Below are 22,338 nucleotides of genomic sequence, written 5' to 3'. Positions count from 1 at the left end.
CTGCTCTCGCAGGCGTCGTAAAAAAAAAAGACGAATGATTTTTTTTCCCGCTTTGCGCCTTTCGTTTAATCCAGACGAGCGAAATAAAAGGAAAACAAGCAAAAGCATGGGAAGCGGCGAGCCGCCTCAAAGCTGCTTAACGTCCAAGAGGAGAAACTTTGAGATGATCCACTCGTGTGGAAATCTCCAATCCCACAAAATCAAGGGAGGATTGGCCGGCGGCCACCGTACGCGCACACGCGCGCTTTGCGTGGCCTACTTCGTGCCACGCACACACGGCGGACGAGCGCATCGAGCTGAATATTGAGGGCGAGTTGAGTGGAGTTGATTAGCGAAGGTCATCGCCGCTCAGCTCTCTCACTCCGTTCCAATAACATCGACATTAAACGGGCGAGGGGGCGAGCTGTGGTTACTGCTGGGTGCTCATCACAAGACCTTTAATAGCGCAAATAAAAGAACTGACGCAAATCCATAAAGAAGAAATAAAATACATAAATAGGTGGATACGAATCAATATTGATCGATTAGCAACAAACACACTGCGCAGAATGTAGTCTTCATCGTCATCATCAACATCTTTGGCTGATTTGGGGTCCTCGCGGGCAGGCTCAACACTGCGGGCTTTCGCGTTGGCAGGAAGCTAGCAGGAAGTTAGCCGCATCACGCAAAAACGTGCGCGGCGTCGGGCAGACGTCATGCGAGTTCACGCCACAATGTCATAGAGTCTTCCCACGCGTCCCAGCCAATCGCACAGGGCCTGGCGCACGGCGCCGTCGGTGGTGTGGCACGCCAGCTGGCACATGCTTGGGTAGAGCGCTGGCTGAAGCGCCACGAAGGCCGCGTCTGAAAGCTGCAGGACCTGATGCAGCGCCGTCGCCACCATGTTGCTCCACGCCTGACGGACACACACACACACACACGGCATCAGGGAACGCATTTGTTACGTTAAGACGTCGCAACATGTCACACGTTGGACAAGAAACAAGATGTGAAATCACAACATGTCACGTAGCGTCCGTGTCAGGTGGGAAGCTCCTTCTCTAAGTTCAAATGCGGTCCGTTTCCCGTTCGGTCTCAAATGGCCACGATTGGTAAGCCGCATGGGTGTGTTCTTTGTACAAACGGTTGACCAACGGGGAGCGTCGAGAGCGGCTCACTCTCTTTGGCGACGCAGCGCCGATGGCTGAACAAATGGCGGAAGCGTCCGAGAAGCCGGGATCTCGCGTGACGGCGGCCACGTGACATGCTGCCTGCCCCCGCGCGGCGACGAAAAGGCGCGGCGCCGCTAACCTGTAATTGCGCATGCGCGTCGCTCGCGGCGACGTGCCCGTGAGAGCTGACGGCCGAGCCCGATCTGGACCTGAGGACTTCGGCGCCGGCGCTGTGCGAGTGTCTGAGGGGCGGGGCCTGCGTCTGCTGGTTTCGCGTGTGGCCCCGCCCCCCCTGCCATCTGTCATGCTGCTGCTGCTTCCTGTGTTTGTACTGGTTCAGCAGCTTGGCCAGGCTTTTGTCAGTCGCCATGGAGACCAGCTTGGTCCCGGTGCTCTCCCACCAGTCCTTCCCGCCGCTAGGGAAGCTGGCGGGAACGCTTCCCGTGCAGCTGAACGACCAAGAAAATCCATTTACAGAAAACGCAAGGGAGGCGGGGCATGACAATTCTCATGTCTCGGTTTGAGGCGGGAAAAGCCCTGCGACACGCAACGCGATCGAGTCTCACCTGAATGCCAGACTGTGCGCGGGCGTGTCCCCCGGCGAGGGCGCCGCGCTGGCGCCGGTGCGGGCCGCGTGACACGTGACCGCGCCTTCCTCCGAGGGCGTGTCCCCCCCCGCCGACGTGGGCGTGGACGACTCAGACGGGAAGAGCGGCAGGAAGAAGGCGTGGCGCTCGCCCGCCTGCGAGGACGGCGGCGGCGGGGTCGGGGCGGCGGTGGCCGCGTCCTCCTCCAGGTCTCGATGCATCTGGATGTAACTGCCGCACACGTCGGCAATCAGCTTGTGAAGACGCTTCACCAGCCACGCCCACTCCGCCACGCCACTACTGCCCAGCGCTGCCGGGGCCACGCTCAGGGATGACATGGCGGCTCGCCACTGATGCCGGTGGTTGCGCCCGCGTGGGGGGCTCACCTGCGTGTGGGTTTGCAAACGCCGTTACTTGGTTTGAAGCGATTTTGGTGGCGTACTGCGGAAGAGATTTTTTTTATGTGCGTGCGTGCGTGTGTGTCTGTGGTGCCTGAAGCAACACACGAAGAGCACCTGCGCTGTCTCTTCAAAGATGTCTTCATCCTCCGAGGACGCCGACCCGGGTCGGGAGGAGTCCGAGCTTCCGTCGTCATCCTCGTAGAGGATCTTCTTGACCTGCCGCAAAAGGCACAACGCGCTGAGGCAACGGGAGGAGGAGGCGGGGCCGAAAACGAAAAAAAAAAAAGGGGCGGTACCTGCTGGGCCGTCATGCCCTCGGCCTGACTCAGGACAGCGGCGAGCAGCGCCTGCACGTAAAGTTTGAAGCTCATGGCCGCCTGGCGGTACAGATTGGCCGCGCCGCACACGCCCGACACCTTCATCAGCAGGTACTTCAGACCCGGACGCGTGTCAAAGTCACGCGCCGTCCTGTGCGCAAAAGTAACACCGAAGAAGAAGTAACGCATACCGAAATAAACGGCTCACCAGCCACACGTGACATGTCGAGAGTGCCACGGAAGCGAAAAGAGCCGTCACGTCACATCACGTGAAGCCCCGCCCACCTGTAGGAGTCAAGCAGCAGGTCGAGGATGATTGACAGGTTGGTCATGGACACGTAGCGCAGGAAGCCCGCCACTGGACGCGCGGCTGGTTCAGAGGTCACCGGCGTCACCCTCTCATGCCCGTCGGGCTGCTTGACGAACTCCTTGGATCGGCGGAGGGAGCGATCGATCGATCGATCAATCAATCAATCGATCAATTCATCGGTGTGTGTTGTTGTTGCGGCTGCTGCGTGTTAAAGGGTTGGGCATCGTTTGAATTTGGGTGATCCCGGTTCCTTCGATACTCGGGACGTCAGTTCAGCAAAGCCACTCGAAAATGTCAACGATTCCGGGAGAAGCGCAACTTGGATCCCGATTCCAATCGATTATCGCTGCCCAACCCTTTGCGTGTACAGTCCGTACCTCCAGCAAGATGTCCGAAAGGTTCTGCAGAAGAACTTGATGTGACAACAGGCTCACCACCACGTTACGGAACGGAATACTGAAACACGCAGTCAAAGAACAGCACGATTAGTGCGCGCGCGTGCGCACGCGTGTTCGGGGCCTTTGGTGGCGTAAAATGAAAAAAAAAAAAAAAAAAAGCTTACCCAACTTTCCTAAAAGCAGCAGAAGAAAAAGTCAAATATTGAGACAATCATGTCGGATTTCACTCATACAGAATGGGGGGGGGGGGGGGGGGGGGGCAAAGTGCTTTCCACGCGACAGCGGCGCCGCCACACGCAACCAAGCACATGCAGCTTCGCGAGCGTAAACTTGAGCTACGAGTGCCGGGCGTTGGCGGGGAATTCGAGCCGACCCGGCTACAACAAAGTCAACGCTACTCACAGCCATGTATTCTTTATCGTCTGCATAGAACGGAATGATATCAGCGGCGTATTGATGAGCTGAAATGTGCGGCAATGTGTGAGCTGGAGTGCACACGTCCGACACCGCCCCCGGGTGGACAAGGTGCGCGCAGCAGCGGGAGCAGCTTTCGGCATATGTGCGCATGCGTCACCTGTTGCGAGCGTGTCCGTTGGCGTGACGCTCCAGCGGCGGCTCTATGATCAAAACGCAGGACTGGGCGTGCTCAAAACCGTCCTTGTTGCTGGGCGTCTTGGGCGAACATTGGCCGTCCAACATGAACACCTGCCGTGAACACGCGTGGAGATTTGAACATGAGTCGCATCAGCAGCAATCCGGTGGCCGGACGCCGGCTTTCAAGTTCTTTCCGACAAGTTCGTTTCACTTGCATACGACAGAAGCGTACGACTGCCGCGCCGGGAAAAAAACAAAAAAACAAAACATAAGCATCACGTTAAAATGACAAATTAGTCACGTTGCAACGTGATGAGTCCAAATGGGAAGCTTCATGTGAGGATTATGTTCAATCGTGTTCATTTTGACTCGAAGAAAGCAGAGAAAGCGGTTCCAGAACACTGGTTGGAGATGGGACAGATAGACAGAAGGCGGAGAGAGAAAGAAAGAGAGAGAGAGAGAAAAATAGGACAGAGGCAGGGCCGGGTCTAGGCTTGGGCAAAAGGGGGCCTGAGCCCTCCCAAATAAATCTTGTGCCCCGCCCCCACCCCCACCAAACTACATATTTTTATGATCTCATGCCTTCCTCCTCCACTTCTTACTGTGTTAACGTCTCGCTGATTACTATTTTTTCAGTTGACACGACAGCAGGATCCCTGGGCCTTTGTTTTGGACCTGTTTTTACACGCCCAATGGTCTTATCTCTGAGACCTAAGTAACTGGTCCCAGCAACCTCCTCAGGCAATTAAAAATCTACAAAAACTTCAACAGCATTCTCTTAAGCGTATTATATTTTTAAAAAATTAAATAATAAAGATGGCGCTCAGGAGGTTCGTGCGCCTCAGTGACCCAAAGGGCGATAGCAACAGAAGCTCGTCTTCGTAGGGGGCCCCCAAGTTGGGATGGTCTTCGGTACGAGGACTGACAAAGTGCAGTCAGTTTCGGGTGAGGTTCCGACATACAACTAACCCAAACCCAAGTTCAGATACGCTTCGTCAAATACAACAAGTGCGCCGAGCACGCTGTTGAGGGCAGGGAATTCGTGACCTGCTGCGCCATGGCTCGGATCCTCCAGTACTCGGCCTCCGCCGACGGCGACGAGGAAGGAGCGGCCACCTTCACTTCGCAGGCGTCGCCGCAGAAACTGTCCGAGCCGCTCCGGAAACACGACACGAGCTTCTGCAAGCACACGTCGCGTATCAAGTACGTTGCAAGACGCGCCGCCTGCGCTTCGTCGACGCAAGCGGCCTGATGACAAGACGGCCGCTTGTGTCAACGTGGCCTCATTCCGAAATGGCGTGCGCGCCTTGCGCGTCGGGGCAGATGTAAAACACGTAAGCGGCTTTACGGCTTAGAGCCACATCTGTGTGTGTGTGTGTGCGGGGGGGGGGGGGGGGGGTTGTTCACACGATGCTTTTGACCTCGTCCTTGGGGATAGACGCGGGTGTGGGCAGGCGGTGAAAAATGGAGTGTCAAGTGCTCTTCAAATCAAACTCCATGACCCACAATGCTTTGTTTCTCTTCACATTGTGTGTGTGTGTGTGTGTGTGTGTGTGTGTACCTTGACAGGCTGTAAGGTAGCAGAGAAGGCATCCTGCAGGGCACAGCAGGCCAACCTCCACATTTCCTCGGTGAAAAGCGGACCCACCGTCACCAGCACGTACCTACGGCCGACACGCCGTCAAGGTCCAGGCAACACGTGGCAACCCTGCGCCCGCCCGCACGTCTGTGTGTGTGTGTGTGTCCAGACCTGATGCAGGAGCAGCCCACTCTGGAGATGGTCTCCGCCGCTTGCGACACGCACGACACCAACAGCCCGAAGAGCTCCTTCAACATCACGTTGATCCAAAACTCGCAACCGACGTCTGACGGCGCACAAGGCGACGCGAGCGTCAAAGAGAGAGATTAAGAGGTTAATTCGAAGGCTCCTGTGAGAGCGTGAGTGTTTTCCTAAGGCACAGCCGGGTTGACTTTTCGTTTTGGATTTGCAATCTGCAGGCAGAGTAGCGGAGGCAGCGACGTGTCATGTCGCCGTGCGTCACCTGCGTTGATGAAGGTGCCGACGTGCTCCACCACCAGCTCGCAGCAGAGGCCGATGGCGTGTTTGAAGTTGGCGGCGGCCGCGTCCCAGTAGGCGTGGTCGCCGCGGCTACGCTGCAGCCACAGCGACATGACGGGTAGCAGCAGCTGCACCACGGCCGAGATGGCAAAGCCCGGACCTGCCGGACAAAACTTTGATGTCAAACGTCACCGTTGTTTACAGCCACGACAGCGTGAAAGCATTTTCCTTTTTTTAGCCAGGAAAAGCCCTGAGCAAAGGTCACCTGGCACGACGGCGACCTCTCGCAGGAGCACGAAGAGCGTCTCCAGGGTGGGCGGCTGATGCTGGCGGGGACAGTTGGACACGGCGGCCGTCAGCTGCTCCAGAAGAAGAATCCACACCTGGATCAGACCTGAGGGATGGCGGCGGCGCGTCAGGCGGGACGGAGGGGGCGTAAGGGGGGGGGGGGGGGGGGCTCGCTCACCCGTGCCGTCGTCAAAGTCCCGCAGGACGCCGTCCAGCACGTCCTGAGCGCCCGCCGACAGCTCGTGCGACCTGACGGGCAGGCCGGCGAGCCGCGCCCCCAGGAAGACGGGCTTGGAGGGCATCTTGTAGATGGTGGCCAGCAGCTGCCACCAAGGAAGAGTGAGGTGGGGGCCGGGGGGGGCGGGAGTCACCTGACCGACAGGCCAACGGGAAGCCGCTCACCTGGGAACATCTGCGCAGGTAACCGAGTGCCGGCAGGCACAGGTCCAGGGAGCTCCGAGACGATGCAGGCGCACACTCGCCGATCTCCTTGTCGTCGCACTCACCTGCCCCCACCCCCCAAAATTAAAAAGTTACACAAAGATGACTGCAAAAGTGGAAAAGAGCAGCGGCACGTTTGGGTTCATCATTCAGTCATGGCTTCAAGACCCAACTTGAAACCCTGCCCAGAGTTGAAACTCTCCCCTGACTGGGCCTTGAAGTTCTACTTTCAAACCCTAATGAGTCTGAAACGCTAATTTGTCAAACGAACCTTGATTTGAAGTCTTTAAAACCGCACTTTGGAACCCCAACCATACATGCAACACATACGGCGCATCCGTCCGTGTCAAGGCTACACACGCGCGGATCGTAATGCCCGCTCGAGAACGTTTGCGTGTCGGCGTGTACGTCGGCCTACCTAAACCTTTGACGAACTTCATGAGGCACATGATGTAGTCGGTGGCGGCGTTGGCGAACACCTGGATGTTGTCCGTGTTGATGAAGGCCTCAAAGACGTCAAAGACGGGCGCGCGGCGCTTGCCTGCCGACCACACGAGACACGCCGTGGGGACGCCGGCCTGCGGGCACAACCCTCGCGGGGGGGCGAAGGCTACGTACCCGCTTCGTATTCTGCCAGCAGGTAGTCTTTGGCCTCCATCTTGGCGCCGTGGGCGGTCCTGAGGGCGCTGAACAGCGGGCGCCAGCCGGACAGGATGCGAGGAGAGCACATCTCCACCAGCTCGCCGATTGACGTCACCACCTGGACGCCGCCAAAGCAATCATCGCGACGCATCCACAGATGCTGCGCAGCGTAGCCTTCCCGATAAAAAGTGCCCCCAATCAAGTTACGAGACAGCTAACATGGCTAGTAGCCCGGTCCTGTCGCTAATACGGTCTGCCATAGTCTTAAAAACATGTCAATATTCAAACTGGGATAACATGTTTACTCAATGTTTTTTTTTTTTGAAGGGAATATTTTCTTCTTCTTTTGTGCCTTAGCTGATAATAAATATTCAAATCTTCACCTTCAGTGGCGTGTCTGTGCTTTATTTGTGTCACCTAGGAAGCTAACTAGCCTGCTAGCCAGGCAGTAAGAACGCTAACTAGCCTGCTAGGTAACCAACCGGTTCGCTAACAGGCTTTCCAATTAGCCTTCTAACCAGGCAGCAAGAATGCTAACCAGCATGCTAGGTAATCAACTGGTCTGCTAACAGGCTTTCCAACTAGCCTGCTAGCCTGGCAGTATGAACGCTAAACAGCCTGCTAGGTAAGCAACTCGTCTGCTAACAGGCTTTCCAACTAGCCCGCTAACCAGGCAGCAATAAGGGCAACCGGTCTGGTTGGCAAGTACGTTAAGTAGACTGCCCAAACCGTCTGCGAGGTAAGTAACTCGCCTGCGAACCGGGAAGCTTGAATGCTAAGTAGTCCGTTTCTATCAAGCCTGCTCGGTAAGGGACCATGAGCATGCACTCACATTGGCACAGAGGGGAATCCAAACAGTAGTCTAGTTTGGGCTCCTAATGTGTGGGAGAAGGAACGAAAGTGAAGCCGCACCAGAGAGTGCCAGTCACTTTAATCGGAGGAGATTTTGCTTGCCCACAAGCTTTGCGGAATGGAAGCTGATTTCGGGCAAGGCTGTCAAGCGCGTATCCAAAGCACATTTTTAGTTGACGCACACACACACACACACACACACACGCCAGATCGGACAGCTTCAGCGGGCTAAGCAAGCGGCTGGGAGTCTGATTGTGCCGCGCTTGGGGTCACCTGGTCCTGGACGTCGTCGTCGCACAGCTCCAGCTGCATGATGTGCTCAAACGGTCTGAAGAGCGCCTCGTTGAAGTGGAAGTGAGAAGGCTCCGTCCAGCCGCTCAGAACCTCGGTCAGGACGTCGTGGATGAAGGAAACCGCCTTCTGGGACACGCGCCGCTCTTTGTGACACGCCGCCTGCGGAGGGGGGGGGGGCAGGCGTGCACGCACACGTCAACGCACCCACACGCAGACATGCGCGCACATCCGCGTCGACGCAAATATTCTGCGTGCTCATGTGTCCCTGATCAACGTTACCACGGCAACAATGCGGCGGAGGTTCCCTTACCTCGACCAGGTGCGGCGCCACCACACTCCAAGCCCTCATCTTGTGCAGCAGCGGCCTGCTGTCGTTCCGGACGATTCTCAGCATGGCCTCGCCCAGACGGAAGAGGTGCAGGGAGCTCGGAAGCTCCAGCGTCAACTTGGCTTCTCCTGTAAAACAACAAAATCAAGTCTCGGATTAAAAATCCAATGAGCCGTTTGTATCGATGTTTTCTCCCCAATTTGTGGAAAAAGCAAATGAAATGAGACAGATGACATGATGACATTTTGTCTGCTTGTGGGACTCGGCAAAAAAGTTAGTTTTTCCCCAGAATTTACTTTCACCAAAATATTTTTGCGCCGCTTGATAGATAACGTGAAAATAATGCTTTTTTTTAAAAATCAAAATGTATGCAGAGAGTCATCGCGGCTTTTCCTGCCTTGTGGACACTCGCACAGATGAGGCAAAGTGAGGTCAGATGCCAACTTTCCAATCAAAAAATAAACATATTTTTATTTATTCATTTTTGTCAAGATCTACTGAGCGGGTACTAAAGTTAGCTGTCACCTTTTTGAAAAAGAGTCACATGAGGAGTGCGGGCAAAGTTGCTCAACAGCCAGATAAGAGGGCGTTTTTTTTTTTTTTAATGCAGTTGTAACACAGCGTGTGTGAGCGCGCAAGCGCACGCATACCGGGCATGGCGAGCGAGTAGTCCCCCGTGTCGGTGACGGAGTGGAAGAGCTGACACTGAGATGCTTTCCTCAGCTCCTGCAAGAAGCCCACCAGGGACGCCAGGTTCAGTTTGTGCGCCGCTTCTTCAAACAACCTGAAACGCGCACACGCAGAGACATGAGATGAGGCCCGCCCGCGCGGCCTGTCATGCGCAGGATGGAAAAGCAGGAGGCGCCGTGAGCCCAAAGGAGCGAGCTCGCCACACCCAATATCGGAAAGAGCTCTGCGGGCCTTCCCGCGGCTGCCGAGTGAACGAAATCCTGGTTTGAACCCCGAAATTTCAGATTCTTTCTCGACGGTGTCTTTGGACTCAAAACTTCAATTGCATGCATGTCATTTATTGATGCAAGTATGTGGAATTCACAGAGAAGATGTAGTTAGGCTTACTGACAAAGCCACGAGTCACGTCGCGTGTGCGAGGGAAAAATGACCCGGTAGACGATATTGGAAATGATAGTTGCGGACAGGCAGAAGAACAATGTCGTTTGGGATGTCTTCAATCATCTGCGACACATATCCAGTCCAGCTGTTATGTGTCAAGAGGACAGCACACACGACCCATCGGGGACGCACGCCATGAGGGGGCCGCACATTAGGCCTTGTGTTTGCTCCATCTGCTCCAAACGAGCAGAGACGGTTTTTGCTTTGCAATCACTTCCAAAACAAACACACACAGCACACACACACGGAATGATTATAAATCTCTGTCCGTGTGTGTGTGTGTGTGTGAGGGTTTGTCACTGTTGGCGGGAGCACACAAATCAGAGCTCCGCAAAGCAAATCCTGCGCCCGTGTGCTGCCATCTGGCGGAATTGAAGCGCCATTGCAAGTGAACGCGCTCATATCAGGATGATTTTTTTTGCATTTTGCTTTGTTTTAATATTGGGAAAAGGGGTTGGGGGAGAGGGCGACAACGCGGGGGCGCTCGCCTCACCTGTCGGCCTGCGTGGACAGCACGCAGACGGCCTTGGCGGCGCTGGGTCCGGTCAGCAGGCTGCCCCCTTTGAGGTCCAGAGCGCACCCCCCTCCTCCGCCGCCCTGGACCACAAGCTCCCGGATGGTCGAGGGTCGCGTGAGAGGTGGCGTCGGGTCAGGCTGCGGGTCGTCGCCTTCCGCTCGGGCCTGGCCGACAGGCTCCGGGAGCCGACCTGCGAGCGCCCCCTGCTGGCACCGCTGGGAGAGGCTGGCCCGCGACAGCCCATGAGTCGTGGCGCTGAAGTGCGTGTGCTCCAGAGAACTGATGTACTCCGTCACCCTGACACACAGAAACACGTGTGGCCCGTGTGACATGGTGTCACATGACCGGGGTCGGCGGTCAATCGGCATCTTTGCGGCGTGTCACCTGAAGACGTGCGTCCAGCACTCGTGGTTGTGGCTGCCCATCTCCAAGCCCACATTCAAGATGGCGTCCATGCACAGCACGTGCGCCGTGTGCAGGCGAACGCCCGCCGGCCGCGACATCTGCTCCAGACGCTGCTTCACTACACACGCACGCACGTTTAGTCGCTGCTGCTGTAGTGCGCGTTGCCTGCGTGGGTGGGTGATCACCTTGCGTAATGGCGTCCCCCGTTTCAGGCCCCTCCCTCTCATCGCGGTCTTCCTGCACGCAGGAGGCGGCGGCCATTTGGGCCAAGGCTGAGGCGCAGTTGGCGGCCACACCTGAGGCCACACAAAAACATCTTGGCGATGGCCTTTGACGCGGCGCGTGCGCACGCGCGCCATTTGCGCTCGCGGGAAGGCGCCAATGCGGCGGCACTCACCCAGCGCGCAGCTGAGCGCAGCCGCCTGCCTTAGTCCGTCCAGACTGAGACAGATGGCGTCTCGCTCGCGCTGGCTGTTCTCTCTGGCGAAGACCAGCGGCATCTTGGAGCTGCCGGCGGCGCGGCCCGTCAGCGGCGTGGACAGGACCTCCATCAGCTGGCTCCACACGCCCGTCAGCAGGAAGCGCGACAGCACGGCGCCTTGAGGAGAACACCGACGGTGCCGCGCTGTGACCACGCCCATGTCAGCGCCGAGTTGACCTGTCCCGGGTACGCACCCGCCACGACGGCATCGCCGCCTGCTCTGTCGCAGGAGGGAGGCGATTGGTTGAATCTCCTCATCAGCTGACCGCCAATCGCGCTGCTGCCCAGACCGTCCATATCTGAGGGGCGGGGCGGGTTGGAAATTAGATTTTGTGTGTGTGCGTGTGTAGGGACAGGTGACTTATGTCGGTGCACACGTGTGCGCTACCGTTCAACATGGCGATGAATGGCGGCATTCTCCCGTCGGGCGCCAACCCATAGCCTGCCTGAGCCAGAAGGTCTAGTTCCAGAAGCTGATGGTAGACCTCCTCGATCCACACCTGAGACAAGACCACCAGCACGCCGCTGCTCTGGATCGCACGCGCAAACTCCTTCTGCACCGCGCAAACAGGAAAGGGGACATGCAAAAAAAAAAAAATGAAGCGGTAGTCGCAAAGAGGAAGCGGAGGAAGTGCGCGGCGACCCTCACCGGGCCAAGGGCAGGAGGGAGCGCCCTCCGCTGGTAGAAGTTGCACTTGCACAGTTTGAGGTTGAGCAGCAGCGCGTAGAAGGACAACAGGTAGATGCCGTCGGCGTTCATCAGTGACTGACAGCTCAGCGTCAGCCCCGCCTCCACGGCCGGTGAGGGGATCCTGGCTATCAAGTGCACGCTTGGTTCAATGCGAATCTTGACCACGCGCGCGTGAAACATCAAGCGGAAAACGGAAAACGGACACACAAGCAATGTCGGCGCACAGTCCGGAGCAGAAGGTGCGCGCGAAGTCCTGCAGGAGTCGGTCGACTTGGGCGTCGTCGTCGTCGAGGGCGAGGAGTCCCGGCAGCAGCGAGGCCAGCGAGCGCACAAAGACGCGGGCGCCGTGCTGGTCGGCTTCCCGGTGGCGCAGCAGCTTGAGCGAGAGCGCGGCCGCCGTGCGCAGCGAGCGGCCGGCCGGCGCGTCCGACGGACTGGGCTCGTCCTCGTCGCCCAGCGACACGTTGTCGGAACCCACGTCCGACGCGTCGGAACGGCCCGAGTCCTTCTCGGCCGCCATGGAGTAGTGGTCGCACGAGTCCAACTCTGTTCGAGACAAGTCCTGCTCCTCCACGCTGAAGATGCGAGCACACGTTTTCATTTGAACCTCAAAGATGCTTCACGCGCACGCAGATGTCGAGAGCTTCACCTGAAGTTGCTCTCGCTATAGCGCGAGGCGGGCGCGTGGTGCGTTCTGATTCTGGACTCCACTGACAGGAAGTTGGTGATGTCAGGGTATACGAGGGCGTGGCTTCTTTGGACCACATCGGGCGGGACCACGCACGCCTCCTGCCGCAGACGCGCCGCCTCCTCCTCCTCCTCCTCCTCGTCCCGCTCCGCCTCCTCCTGATCAGGGGCCGCGCGGCCCGCGGCCCGCGAGTCCGACGCGGTGCGGCCCGTGTCCGTGGTGATGCTAATGCTCACGCTAACGTCGGGGCTGCGCTCCACCGCGGCATCCGAAGGCTCCCCCTCGGAGGAGAGGACGTGCCTCTGCCACACGAAGTCGGCCTCGTTCACTTCCATGGACGCGCGAGACGACTCGGTGCCGTCCTTCAGCTCGTCCATGCGGCCGACCACCAGACGGACCTGAACACGGGGCGACATCGGCGGCGTGACGTCACGAGCTTCACGAAGATATTCGTCCATCATCCATCTCATCCCGCGCCGCACCTGCTCCGGCGTGAGGCCGCGTCCCTGCGACAGCTCCTCCAGCGCTCGCAGCAGAGCGCACGCACACGACACGCTCCAGTAACACGCCTCCATGCCGCCCTTCACGCACGCCTCCGTCATGCCGTCCATCACGCTGAAACCAGGCAACCAATCAGCGTACGAGCGAGAAGATAAAGGCGGAGCTAGATCACGCGATGTCATTGTAGAATCTCATGTCGGTCATGCGATGCGGCCGCTAGGCACGGGCCGGTTACCGCCGTTGAAAAAGTCAACGTTTCAATAATTTTGTTGAAAAATAAAATCCTGCTTTTATTTCCCCCGAATATGTCAAAAAACTAAGAGCTGTCATTTGATTCGCGTCAGAGCGCCGCCCGTGCCTAGTCGCGACCTCGGAAAATGTCAACCGAGCGGCGAACGAGAGGCGTACTGACAGTCGCAGCAGGTCCAGGTGCGACTTCCTTTTGGAGAAGGATCGCTTCCTGCTCTCGGGCTCGGCCAGGCCCGGCCCGGCCAGGTCGAACAGCCGCTGAGGACTTCCCACAATCTGAAAGCCGGCACGCGACGACGCATGATTTCACGCCGCCCGATGTCACATGTTGACGTTCCCACAAATTTGACGTCCCGTCACGCGGCGTGACATGATGCGAGCCCGGTGCCCCACCTCCTTCATGATGCGTATGGCCTCAGTGCGGTGCTGCGGCGGCGGGTAGAGCAGGATCCTGTGGTAGAGCGACTGCAGCACGGGCTTCATGGACTCCACGCAGCTCACCAGGCGAACCAGCTCGGCCGCCACGTAGCACACGGTCCGCACCACCGGCGCGATCCTGGCGGGGGCGCTGGACGAGCAGCCCGAGCCTCGGCCCTGGTCGGACACCAGGGCCGCGGCGGACTCCGTTTCCTGGCCGGCGCCTGGAAAAGGCGGCGATGTCGTCAGACCGACGAACGGGACCGCGAGCGCTCAAAGGCGGGAACTTACCCGGATGGAGTCGCTCCGCATCTGGCGCCCCCGCGTGGCCGTGGTAGGAAGTGATGGTTTTGTCGTTGACCGGGTTTCCCATGATGGACACCAGAGACGGACACAGCTGCTTCCTGTTGGGGGTGGCGAGGGGGCGGAGTCTCCGTCATGATGATACTTAGATGAGCCTCTGACATTGTGGAAGTGTGTGAGTAAGCATGTGTTTGTGTATGCGTGCGTGCGTGTCTACCAGACAAGGTCGGTGAAGCGTCTGGACAGGTGCATTGTGGGAGGACAGGAGCTGAGCATGGACAAGATGCTTTCCAGGTAAAGAAGCTGCAGCAGCTGCTTGTCACTGACGGTCAACGCACAACATCAGTCGCGCGCAGTCGCAGTCCCCGAAAGCATCACGGCTCCAAAGCCGCAACGCCGAAGACATTGCGCCGCTCCTCACTTACCAGTCGACCGACTCCAGCTTGTCACAGAAGAGCGTCAAGACCATCACGACGTCGTCGCACAGTGCCTGGCTGGTGGGCGACACGTCTGCATGCATGCACAAACGCGCACACACACAAAAAAAAAAAACATGTCCGGGACACACAAGTCATTCTTAGAATGATTGGTGTATTGACAATGTGGTTTGTGTGGGGGACAGGGTGGTACGTACCCCGTTTCTGCAGAGGCGGGGCACTCAGCTCTTCTCCATCTGCTCCCTGTAGACGATGCATCACATTTTTTTAATTCGAGCTGCTTTCCCAGCAACTCTAAACTCACCACAGTGGGCCCCTTCACAGTGTTTTTTTTTTTGAGGAGGGCGGGGGGGCATCAATACTTTTGTGTGTGTGTGTGTGTGTGTGTGTGTGTGTGTGTGTGTGTGCGTGTGTGTGTGTGTGTGTGTGAGATGACATGACCTCTTGTCTGTGTCGCAGCTGCAGTGTCAAATCTCCAAGAATCTGACTGAGGGTGGCTCGGACTGCCGTGTTGATGCTGCGCTGATGACAGTTGGATGCGTATGTATCCATGCACACCTACGTGCACAACCATTCACAGTTCACACACACACACACACACACACACACACACACGAGTCACAATGTGTTGAGAGTTTCCATGGCGTCACAGGCTACCATGGTGAACACATTAAGTTGAGCGGGGCGGTGCATTGTCAAGCTACAGAGGAAAAAAAAGCCACACACACACACACACACACACACGCGCGCGCACACTTGGTAGCAGCAGCTCACCTGTTAGCACAGCGCATGACGTGTGAAGTGTGTGCTTGGTTACCTGAGCGATGCGTAGGATGGAGTCTCCGTTGATGTCAAAGTTTGGCGAGTAGGTGATGCACAGGAGAACCTGCAGGGGGCGCAGCAAGAAGAATATAAGGTGGAGGAACGGCGGCGGGCGGCAGCGTTGGGGTGAGGGAACATTCCCACCTTCATGACCTCCACTTGCAGGTCCTCGTGCAGCGCCGGCGTCACTCGCAGCGCCGCCAACATTTGACTCACCAGCTGACTTTCCACGGGCTCCGCCTCCTCGGCCTTCCCGCCCACAAAGCGGTCCTCGCACAGGAGGTTCTGATGGAAAGATGCAGCCGTCAATCGCGACGCCTTCAAGGCGGGGGGCTGGACATGTGACGCCTAAACAGGAAGCACCTGCATGCCGCTCAGCGCCGTCTGGCCCAGTTTGACGCTTTTGGACTCGAGCGCAATCTGGAGCGGCAGAAGACAGCGCGCCCTGCAGGCCAAACCCGACAACAACATGAGCACCTCATCCATCCCAGAATGAACATGACAACATCTGACATGTACTGCTGATTTGTGGGACGTCTCGTGTCGTTCAACTGCGCGTTAATGTGTCACTGTGTAAAGTCACGTGTCGGGAATTATGTGACATCACGCGATATGTGACAGCATGGAAGGTGAATGTACAATCTGGTGTTGTGAATTCACGAGATGGTGTGATGTCACGGAAGATCATGTGACAGCAAGTGAAGCGGATTTTGTCTGTGTCGTTTTTGTCAGCGGGGACCCGCAATCAATAATTCCTGTTTGATGACATCAAATGAGTTAAAGTGTTCTTACCGCAGCTCTGCGAGCGATAGCTTGGCTGATGCATTGTGGCACTGGAGACTTTCTGGGGGGGGGGGGGGGGGGGGACAAAGGAAGAAAATTCTGTCTTTGTACTGTATTCCAAAAAATCGAGGTTGAGCATGATTCGCAAATGTTTGTATTCATCTTTAACACTACATACAAACTTCACTTGAATTGTGGAACGCTGACACAGCCGTTAGCAAACACAGCTAGCACAGCTCCCTTTGTCCGCACGTTGACAGAGTGGGCGTGGTTAGTGTGGAGGATAACAAGTTGTGAGCGTGCGTGCGTGATAGGAGGCGAGTTTATTGATCTTACATGATTAACGAAGTGACGGGATGTGGGTACCCGCGGTAGTCACAATGGCCCCGGTATAGCGACACAATAACAATATGTTTACAGGCGCAACAATACATCCATTTGTTGGCAACTGATCAATTACAAACTCAACAACTATTTGGACAATCGATTCATTGTTCTTTTTTTTTCGTTTCAAAATAAACCAGCCGAGTTTGGTTTACACCATTTGTCTATTGGTACATCCGACAAAAAGATGACCATTTTAGATGATAATCTCTTCTGTGAATAAATACAGAACTATACGCTTTATACAATTTCAACAGGCCCAAATAGTTCTTTTGCCGTCCGTCATGGCGGAGGGGGCGTTCCTACGGAGGCTGTGACGGAATGCGCAAAAGGTGAACATTGTAATATTGAAACGTTTTGTTTTTCCTGGTGTGGCATTAATACGCCTTGCAACTAATACCTATTTTAGGTATCTAGCTAATGGAGAGCCGGAGGAAGCACCCAAGCCATCACTAAACAAACGGAGAAATAATATAAATTCATTTGAAAAACAATTTGATTCTCTTTTGGGGGGGGGGGGTTACATTTAAATGTCAGATTTTCGATATCGTCTGTATGTACAGTACATAGCACTCAAATATCTTCTATTTCCTCTCCCAGTAATCCCCGACATTGCCATCAGCAAACAGCAGCAGGTGGATGCGCGTCAAACGCCCCCCCCCCCCCCCCACACACACACAAAGCTTGAGGCTGGTTGGGGGCGGTCGTCGTCGGTTGGCTACGACTCACCGGAGGCGAGCACGCAGGCGTCGCGGAGGCTTTTGTACTTGTGTCCGGCTGCGTCTTTGTGGAGCCTCTGTAGGATGTCCTCCATGGTGGCGTTGGTGTCACGCGGGGGGCGGTGGGGGTCACACGGGGGCTGCTCGGGGGTCGCGCGCGGTGCGCAGCGCGGCTGTCAGCATCCCCCAGCAGGCAGCAACAACCGAGGATGAGTCACTTTCACGTAGACGTCATAGGGCTGCAACCAGGAAGTGCTTTGTCCACTGGTTGGCCGCCTCGTCGACGTTTTCGAATTATTTTTGTAATTTATATGGTTGTTACAGTTTCACGTCAAAGACAAACATGATGAACAGCATTAATTAAAGTGTCTATGTCCGCGAAATTCACACTGCTAGCGCTCGACGCTAAATTCCGACCAACCGGATGACGCGTCATTTGAGCGGAAGTGTGATTTTCTGTCCAAAGATATTCGTTCGCAGTAAAGTATACTTTACTGCAAAGATATACTTGGTTGGCGACGTCAATCAATGTCACCAAATGCCAACGTTGGAATTTGACATTGACAGTGGCTGGCGATAAACCTCGTGGTGAAGACGAGCGAGATTAGACCCGCAACTCGGATTTGTGTTGCAATGTGCTGAGAGCCCGCTTGGTGTCGCCGTGTCACCGCTAGACACGTTTCGGTTTGACAGCTCGAGAACTTCCCTCAAGCAGACGTTTCAAATGCATAAGATGGAGTGAAGAAAAAAAAGTAATGATCCTACAAATGATCTCCTCGGGGAGAGTCCCATCTCTTCTTCTGCGCATTTTAATGAGTTGTTTGTGTCGGCAGACATTTTAGCAGCAACTGCGACCAAATTTCCTGATAGCGCGCTTTTTGTTTTGCACTTACATCATCACGTGTTCAAGACCCGCAGTCGGCCCCACAATATGACTAAGTTTGTAGTTTGTTATACACAGTTCTAAAAATCCCCGAAATCGACTTGATTCGAAAACGCACACGGTGAAAATGGAGTAAAGTGACTTCTGCTATTTAGTTACTTTCGAGAAGAGGACGGCACTTTGCTACCATTTCATCTCAGGCAACCTATGTAGGAAGGTTTCTTTACCCAGCCGAGATGAAGTTTGCATGGGGGGGGGGGGGGGTCATTTTAATTGACTTCATGTGAACGTACATCGCCCTACGCGATTACAAAGTGACTTGATTTTTCAGGAATCGCGTGCATCCAATATAGATGTTCACAGTAACTAAATGAAAAGGACTGTTTTTTTGGTGCACAAATAAAATTGTGAAATGAAAAACCCACAATCGTTACTAAAATAACTGGAAGGTCAAGCGATGACGAGAACGCAAGTTTGCACATTGACAAGGCACAAAGCGTCTATGTAGGTGATTGTGTGTGTGTGTGTGTGTGTGTGTGTGTGTTACATCAAGAAAAGCGGAGAAATCCTTCCATGATAAGACAAGAGTGGAGAAGAACAACGTGAGCATTTTTAAAAATTGTGACTTTCCCTTCTTGGTGATTTTGCCTGAAACTCTGCTTAGTAAGCGAGTATTTGTAGTTTTTACGCAGCAGCAGAGGACGAGGTGCGCGCACGCGTGCGCGCGGGTGCCACCGGCGCGTCTCGCCGTTCCCGCGCGCACTCTTCTCTTCCTCCGCGCGCCTAAATGAGGAGGCTCGCGATGGCAGCGAGCAACTGGAGCAGCGCGATGATGGACGAGCGCCTCGGCGCCGCCGCCGACCCGGGCGAGCCTCTGGCGGCGGGCGAGCCGAGCAACGGCAGCGGCTGCGCGCCGCTGACGACGGCGAGCCACGGGCGCGCCGGCAAGCTGCTGCTCGGCTCGGTGCTGACGCTGATGACGCTGGGCACCATTGGGGGTAACCTGCTGGTGGTGGTGTCCGTGTGCGCCGTCAAGAAGTTGCGGCAGCCCGCCAACTACCTGATCGTGTCTCTGGCCGCCGCCGACCTGAGCGTGGCCGTGGCCGTCATGCCCTTCGTCAGCGTCACCGACTTGACCGGCGGGCGCTGGCGCTTCGGACGCTGGTTCTGCAACGTCTTCGTCGCCATGGACGTCATGTGCTGCACCGCCTCCATCCTCACCCTGTGCGCCATCAGCATCGACAGGTAAATAAGCGCGCCGCGTCAACGCTTGCCACGAGTTTGCCGCCGTCCAAAACGCAAGACGAGCAAGACAAGGTTGTTGGCATCTTCTATTCGAAGGGATCAGAGCCACGCTTATTTACATTTGGAATATTGGCGAGCAACCCACTTCACACCAGTCACCGGATGAGGGTTAAAACGAAAGGCAAGTAGCTTGAAAATCGGCTTTTGGGTTGTTTGGCAGCCAAATGTTCTTGGAGACCCGATAAAAGGACATTAAAGATTGTGAAATTGACAAACAAGGCGCGAGTGTGTGTGCGCATGATGGAACTTTCGGCAACCATGTGACGGAAGCGGTGGCTGACGCCGGGCTGTTTTTGCGGCATTCAGGTACCTGGGCATCACCAAGCCGCTGACGTACCCGATGCGGCAGGACGGCCGCTGCATGGCCAAGATGATCGCGTGGGTGTGGCTGCTGTCTGCGTCCATCACGCTGCCGCCGCTCTTCGGCTGGGCCAAGAACGTCAACGACGGCCGCGTCTGCCTCATCAGCCAGGACCGGGGCTACACCGTCTACTCCACCGCCGTGGCCTTCTACATCCCCGTGTCCGTCATGCTCTTCACCTACTCGCGCATCTACCGCGCCGCCAAGATCAGCGCCGCCAAGCATGCCGTCGCCGCCTTCCCCCTGCGAGACGACCACGCGTCCGCCGACTCGGCCAGCGTCAAGGACACCGAGGAGGATGAGGCCGACGAGGAGGTGAGGAATCCTTCTCACGTGGCCCGCCACTCAGCTAAAATTCCCAAAGGCTCTGGACACACCGCTGGTCAATTCCGATTGGCTTGAGGAATGAGTGGCAACGTAAGATGGCCCCCATGATGGCTTTGCGTCTCCTGATGGCAAGTAAGCGGCTTCGTTAGTCCATTCATATACTGTCTAAGTCGGTGGTTGGAGACTCAGGTGATGACCTTTACAGTATGGCATCAAAAAGCGACAAACGGCAGATAAAGGAGCAGAATACAGGCGGCGGCTCCGAAAGGATGCCGCACGTCCTTCCCGACTGGCCTCGGTCACTTCGTTCGCATTAAAAGTCGCGACTGCTTTTGTAATGGGGACATGAAACGATCGGATTTGAATCAAAAATCCAGATTGGGCATCATACAGTGAAGGAAAAAAAAAGAAAAAAAAAAAACAACTTGCAAAGAGGTCCGACCACAGGCAAGGTGTCGAGTACCCGGTGGATTTGGCTCCATTTTGGAGGCTCGGTCGTTTTGGGAGTCATCTCCTTGCCGTGTCAAATTTCCTGTCACAGAACACAAATGAAATATAAACGACCACCTTGTTTTTCATTCCCGGTTTCTCCAAGACGAACCTCCAGCATCACGATCACCATCATCATCATCACCATGATGATGATGATGATCAGCAGCAGCAGCCGCGGCGCGTGAGGAAGAACCAGGGTTCCATCTTCAAGCGTGAGCAAAAGGCGGCGGCCACGCTGGGCCTGGTGGTGGGCGCCTTCAGCGTGTGCTGGCTGCCTTTCTTCCTGCTATCCACGGCGCGGCCTTTCGCGTGCGGGGGGGCGGCGGCGGCGTGCGGCTGCGTGCCGCTGTGGCTGGAGCGCACGCTGCTGTGGCTGGGCTACGCCAACTCGCTCATCAACCCCTTCATCTACGCCTTCTTCAACCGCGACCTGCGCGCCACCTACGCCAACCTGCTGCGCTGCCGCTTCCGCAACATCAACCGCAAGCTGTCGGCGGCCGGCGTGCACGAGGCGCTCAAGATGGTGCGCGCTCGGCCGCCGGGCCCCCGCGCCCACCCGCTGCCCGTCACCTGACGACCGCCGATTGTCATTTGGACGCGCAGGGGAACGTGTGACGACGACGAGCAACTTGGGACTCCTTGCCGACACGCTCGTCTTTTTCCCCCTTTCAAAAAATGAAAACAAAGCAAAAAAGGCAAAAGGGAGCTACCGTCCCCAAAATGTCGGTTGTTTGTATTCTTTTGGTCCAATACACTCACTTCAAAACGATGTCCTGTTCCTAAACTGTAAAATGTACTGAATTGTTCAAAACAAGGTCAACCAGCGCTAATCATCGTCCGACACTTCTTTCCTACCGATTTAATGTACTAGCCGCACTGTGTGTGTGTGTGTGTGTGTGTATATATATGTAAGCTGACTTGAATCTTATTTCCCTGCTCCAATAATAAAAAGGTGAAGAAAATTTCCAATCATTTGAGTGCCCCAACTTTTACAACAACGTCTCGTAGTAAAACGCGTCCAAAAAGTTGACGACTGGCGCTATTCCTCCTTGGATTTCGACCGTGACGAAAACGAGTACAGTCGCAACAAAAGTTGGGGCGCGACCTTGCCCGCCCGGCTCAAGTTTGATGTGACGCGGGCCAAGTTAAACGAGGCCACCGTTGGATTCCGATGTTTGGGAAAAACATTAATAAATAAATAAATAAAAATCCCATCCTCTATCAATCGGTCCAATTAATTTGAAAAATCAAATCAATAAAATGCGTTTTTTTTTTTTGGGTGTCCTGTAACACTCAAACAATCATCCTGTCCGTGCACGCCCACATGCGCCAGCCAGGCTTAGTTGGTGCTTTCCACCGCCAAAGAGCCAAGTAGGAGTGATGTCATGACATCATCGTAAAGCATTAAAACATCAGCGCTGACGTCGACGTTTACCCAACAGCGCCTGCGCTATTCATAATCATAACGGACTATTAGTATCTGCTATTGCGGTGGTGGAAAAAGAAAGAACGGCTGCGATCCTGGAAAAGGGCCATACGAGTACACAATTAAACCCGACCCTGACTGGTAACTCTGATTTCCAGCCTGTCGGCGTGGGGATCCCCCTGAGCATTTATTCAACGCTTAAGCCCGTTCTTTGTTTACCTATCAAAGTTCTGGACTAATTCAATTTCTTCAGGTGTGAAGAATGCAAACACTCACTGGATTCTCTTACTTTCACGGCTGCTTAGACGCGCACGAGCACGCGGGAGCAGCCACATTAGGGAGTCAAAGGAGGAG

At 55.7% G+C, this 22,338-nt stretch overlaps 2 protein-coding genes across 3 annotated transcripts; one reads left to right on the top strand and one right to left on the bottom strand.

Moving 5' to 3' along the window:
* Window positions 1–409: 409 nt before the first annotated feature.
* On the bottom strand, window positions 410–17,679 carry arfgef3 (ARFGEF family member 3). Of its 2 annotated transcripts, XM_086121472.1 has the most exons (43): window positions 17,201–17,679; window positions 16,097–16,148; window positions 15,668–15,749; window positions 15,449–15,589; window positions 15,300–15,368; window positions 14,924–15,040; window positions 14,680–14,725; window positions 14,471–14,555; window positions 14,263–14,367; window positions 14,034–14,146; window positions 13,719–13,966; window positions 13,489–13,601; window positions 13,058–13,190; window positions 12,537–12,973; window positions 12,095–12,462; window positions 11,846–12,012; window positions 11,585–11,750; window positions 11,391–11,495; window positions 11,113–11,313; window positions 10,901–11,011; window positions 10,695–10,833; window positions 10,287–10,607; window positions 9,313–9,446; window positions 8,645–8,790; window positions 8,314–8,493; window positions 7,165–7,306; window positions 6,965–7,087; window positions 6,508–6,611; window positions 6,284–6,428; window positions 6,083–6,211; window positions 5,801–5,977; window positions 5,509–5,623; window positions 5,320–5,422; window positions 4,806–4,937; window positions 3,739–3,869; window positions 3,329–3,337; window positions 3,144–3,222; window positions 2,742–2,884; window positions 2,436–2,607; window positions 2,254–2,355; window positions 1,718–2,124; window positions 1,291–1,600; window positions 410–895 (listed from the first exon to the last, which is right to left on the bottom strand). In XM_086121472.1, the coding sequence occupies exons 1-43, from the start codon at window positions 17,283–17,285 to the stop codon at window positions 704–706; spliced, it is 6,579 nt and encodes a 2,192-aa protein (XP_085977598.1). In that variant the 5' UTR covers window positions 17,286–17,679; the 3' UTR covers window positions 410–703. The 2 variants fall into 2 exon arrangements, with proteins under 2 accessions (XP_085977598.1, XP_085977599.1); XM_086121473.1 differs by lacking the exon at window positions 3,329–3,337 and having other exon boundaries at window positions 17,201–17,678.
* Window positions 17,680–18,362: 683 nt separating this feature from the next.
* LOC147198834 (5-hydroxytryptamine receptor 7-like) lies at window positions 18,363–21,520 on the top strand. The gene is made up of 4 exons (XM_086121487.1): window positions 18,363–18,675; window positions 18,755–19,318; window positions 19,685–20,054; window positions 20,662–21,520. Exons 2-4 carry the CDS (start codon window positions 18,861–18,863, stop codon window positions 21,130–21,132), a joined length of 1,299 nt encoding a protein of 432 aa, XP_085977613.1. The 5' UTR covers window positions 18,363–18,675; window positions 18,755–18,860; the 3' UTR covers window positions 21,133–21,520.
* Window positions 21,521–22,338: the final 818 nt, after the last annotated feature.

Source organism: Hippocampus guttulatus, chromosome 10, assembly GCF_054856545.1.
Source record: "Hippocampus guttulatus isolate MCC_2025c chromosome 10, RoL_Hgut_1.0, whole genome shotgun sequence".
NCBI classification, from domain to species: domain Eukaryota; kingdom Metazoa; phylum Chordata; class Actinopteri; order Syngnathiformes; family Syngnathidae; genus Hippocampus; species Hippocampus guttulatus.
The sequence above is the reverse complement of the archived record's forward strand: the minus strand, read 5'-3'. Positions and strand labels throughout refer to the sequence as shown.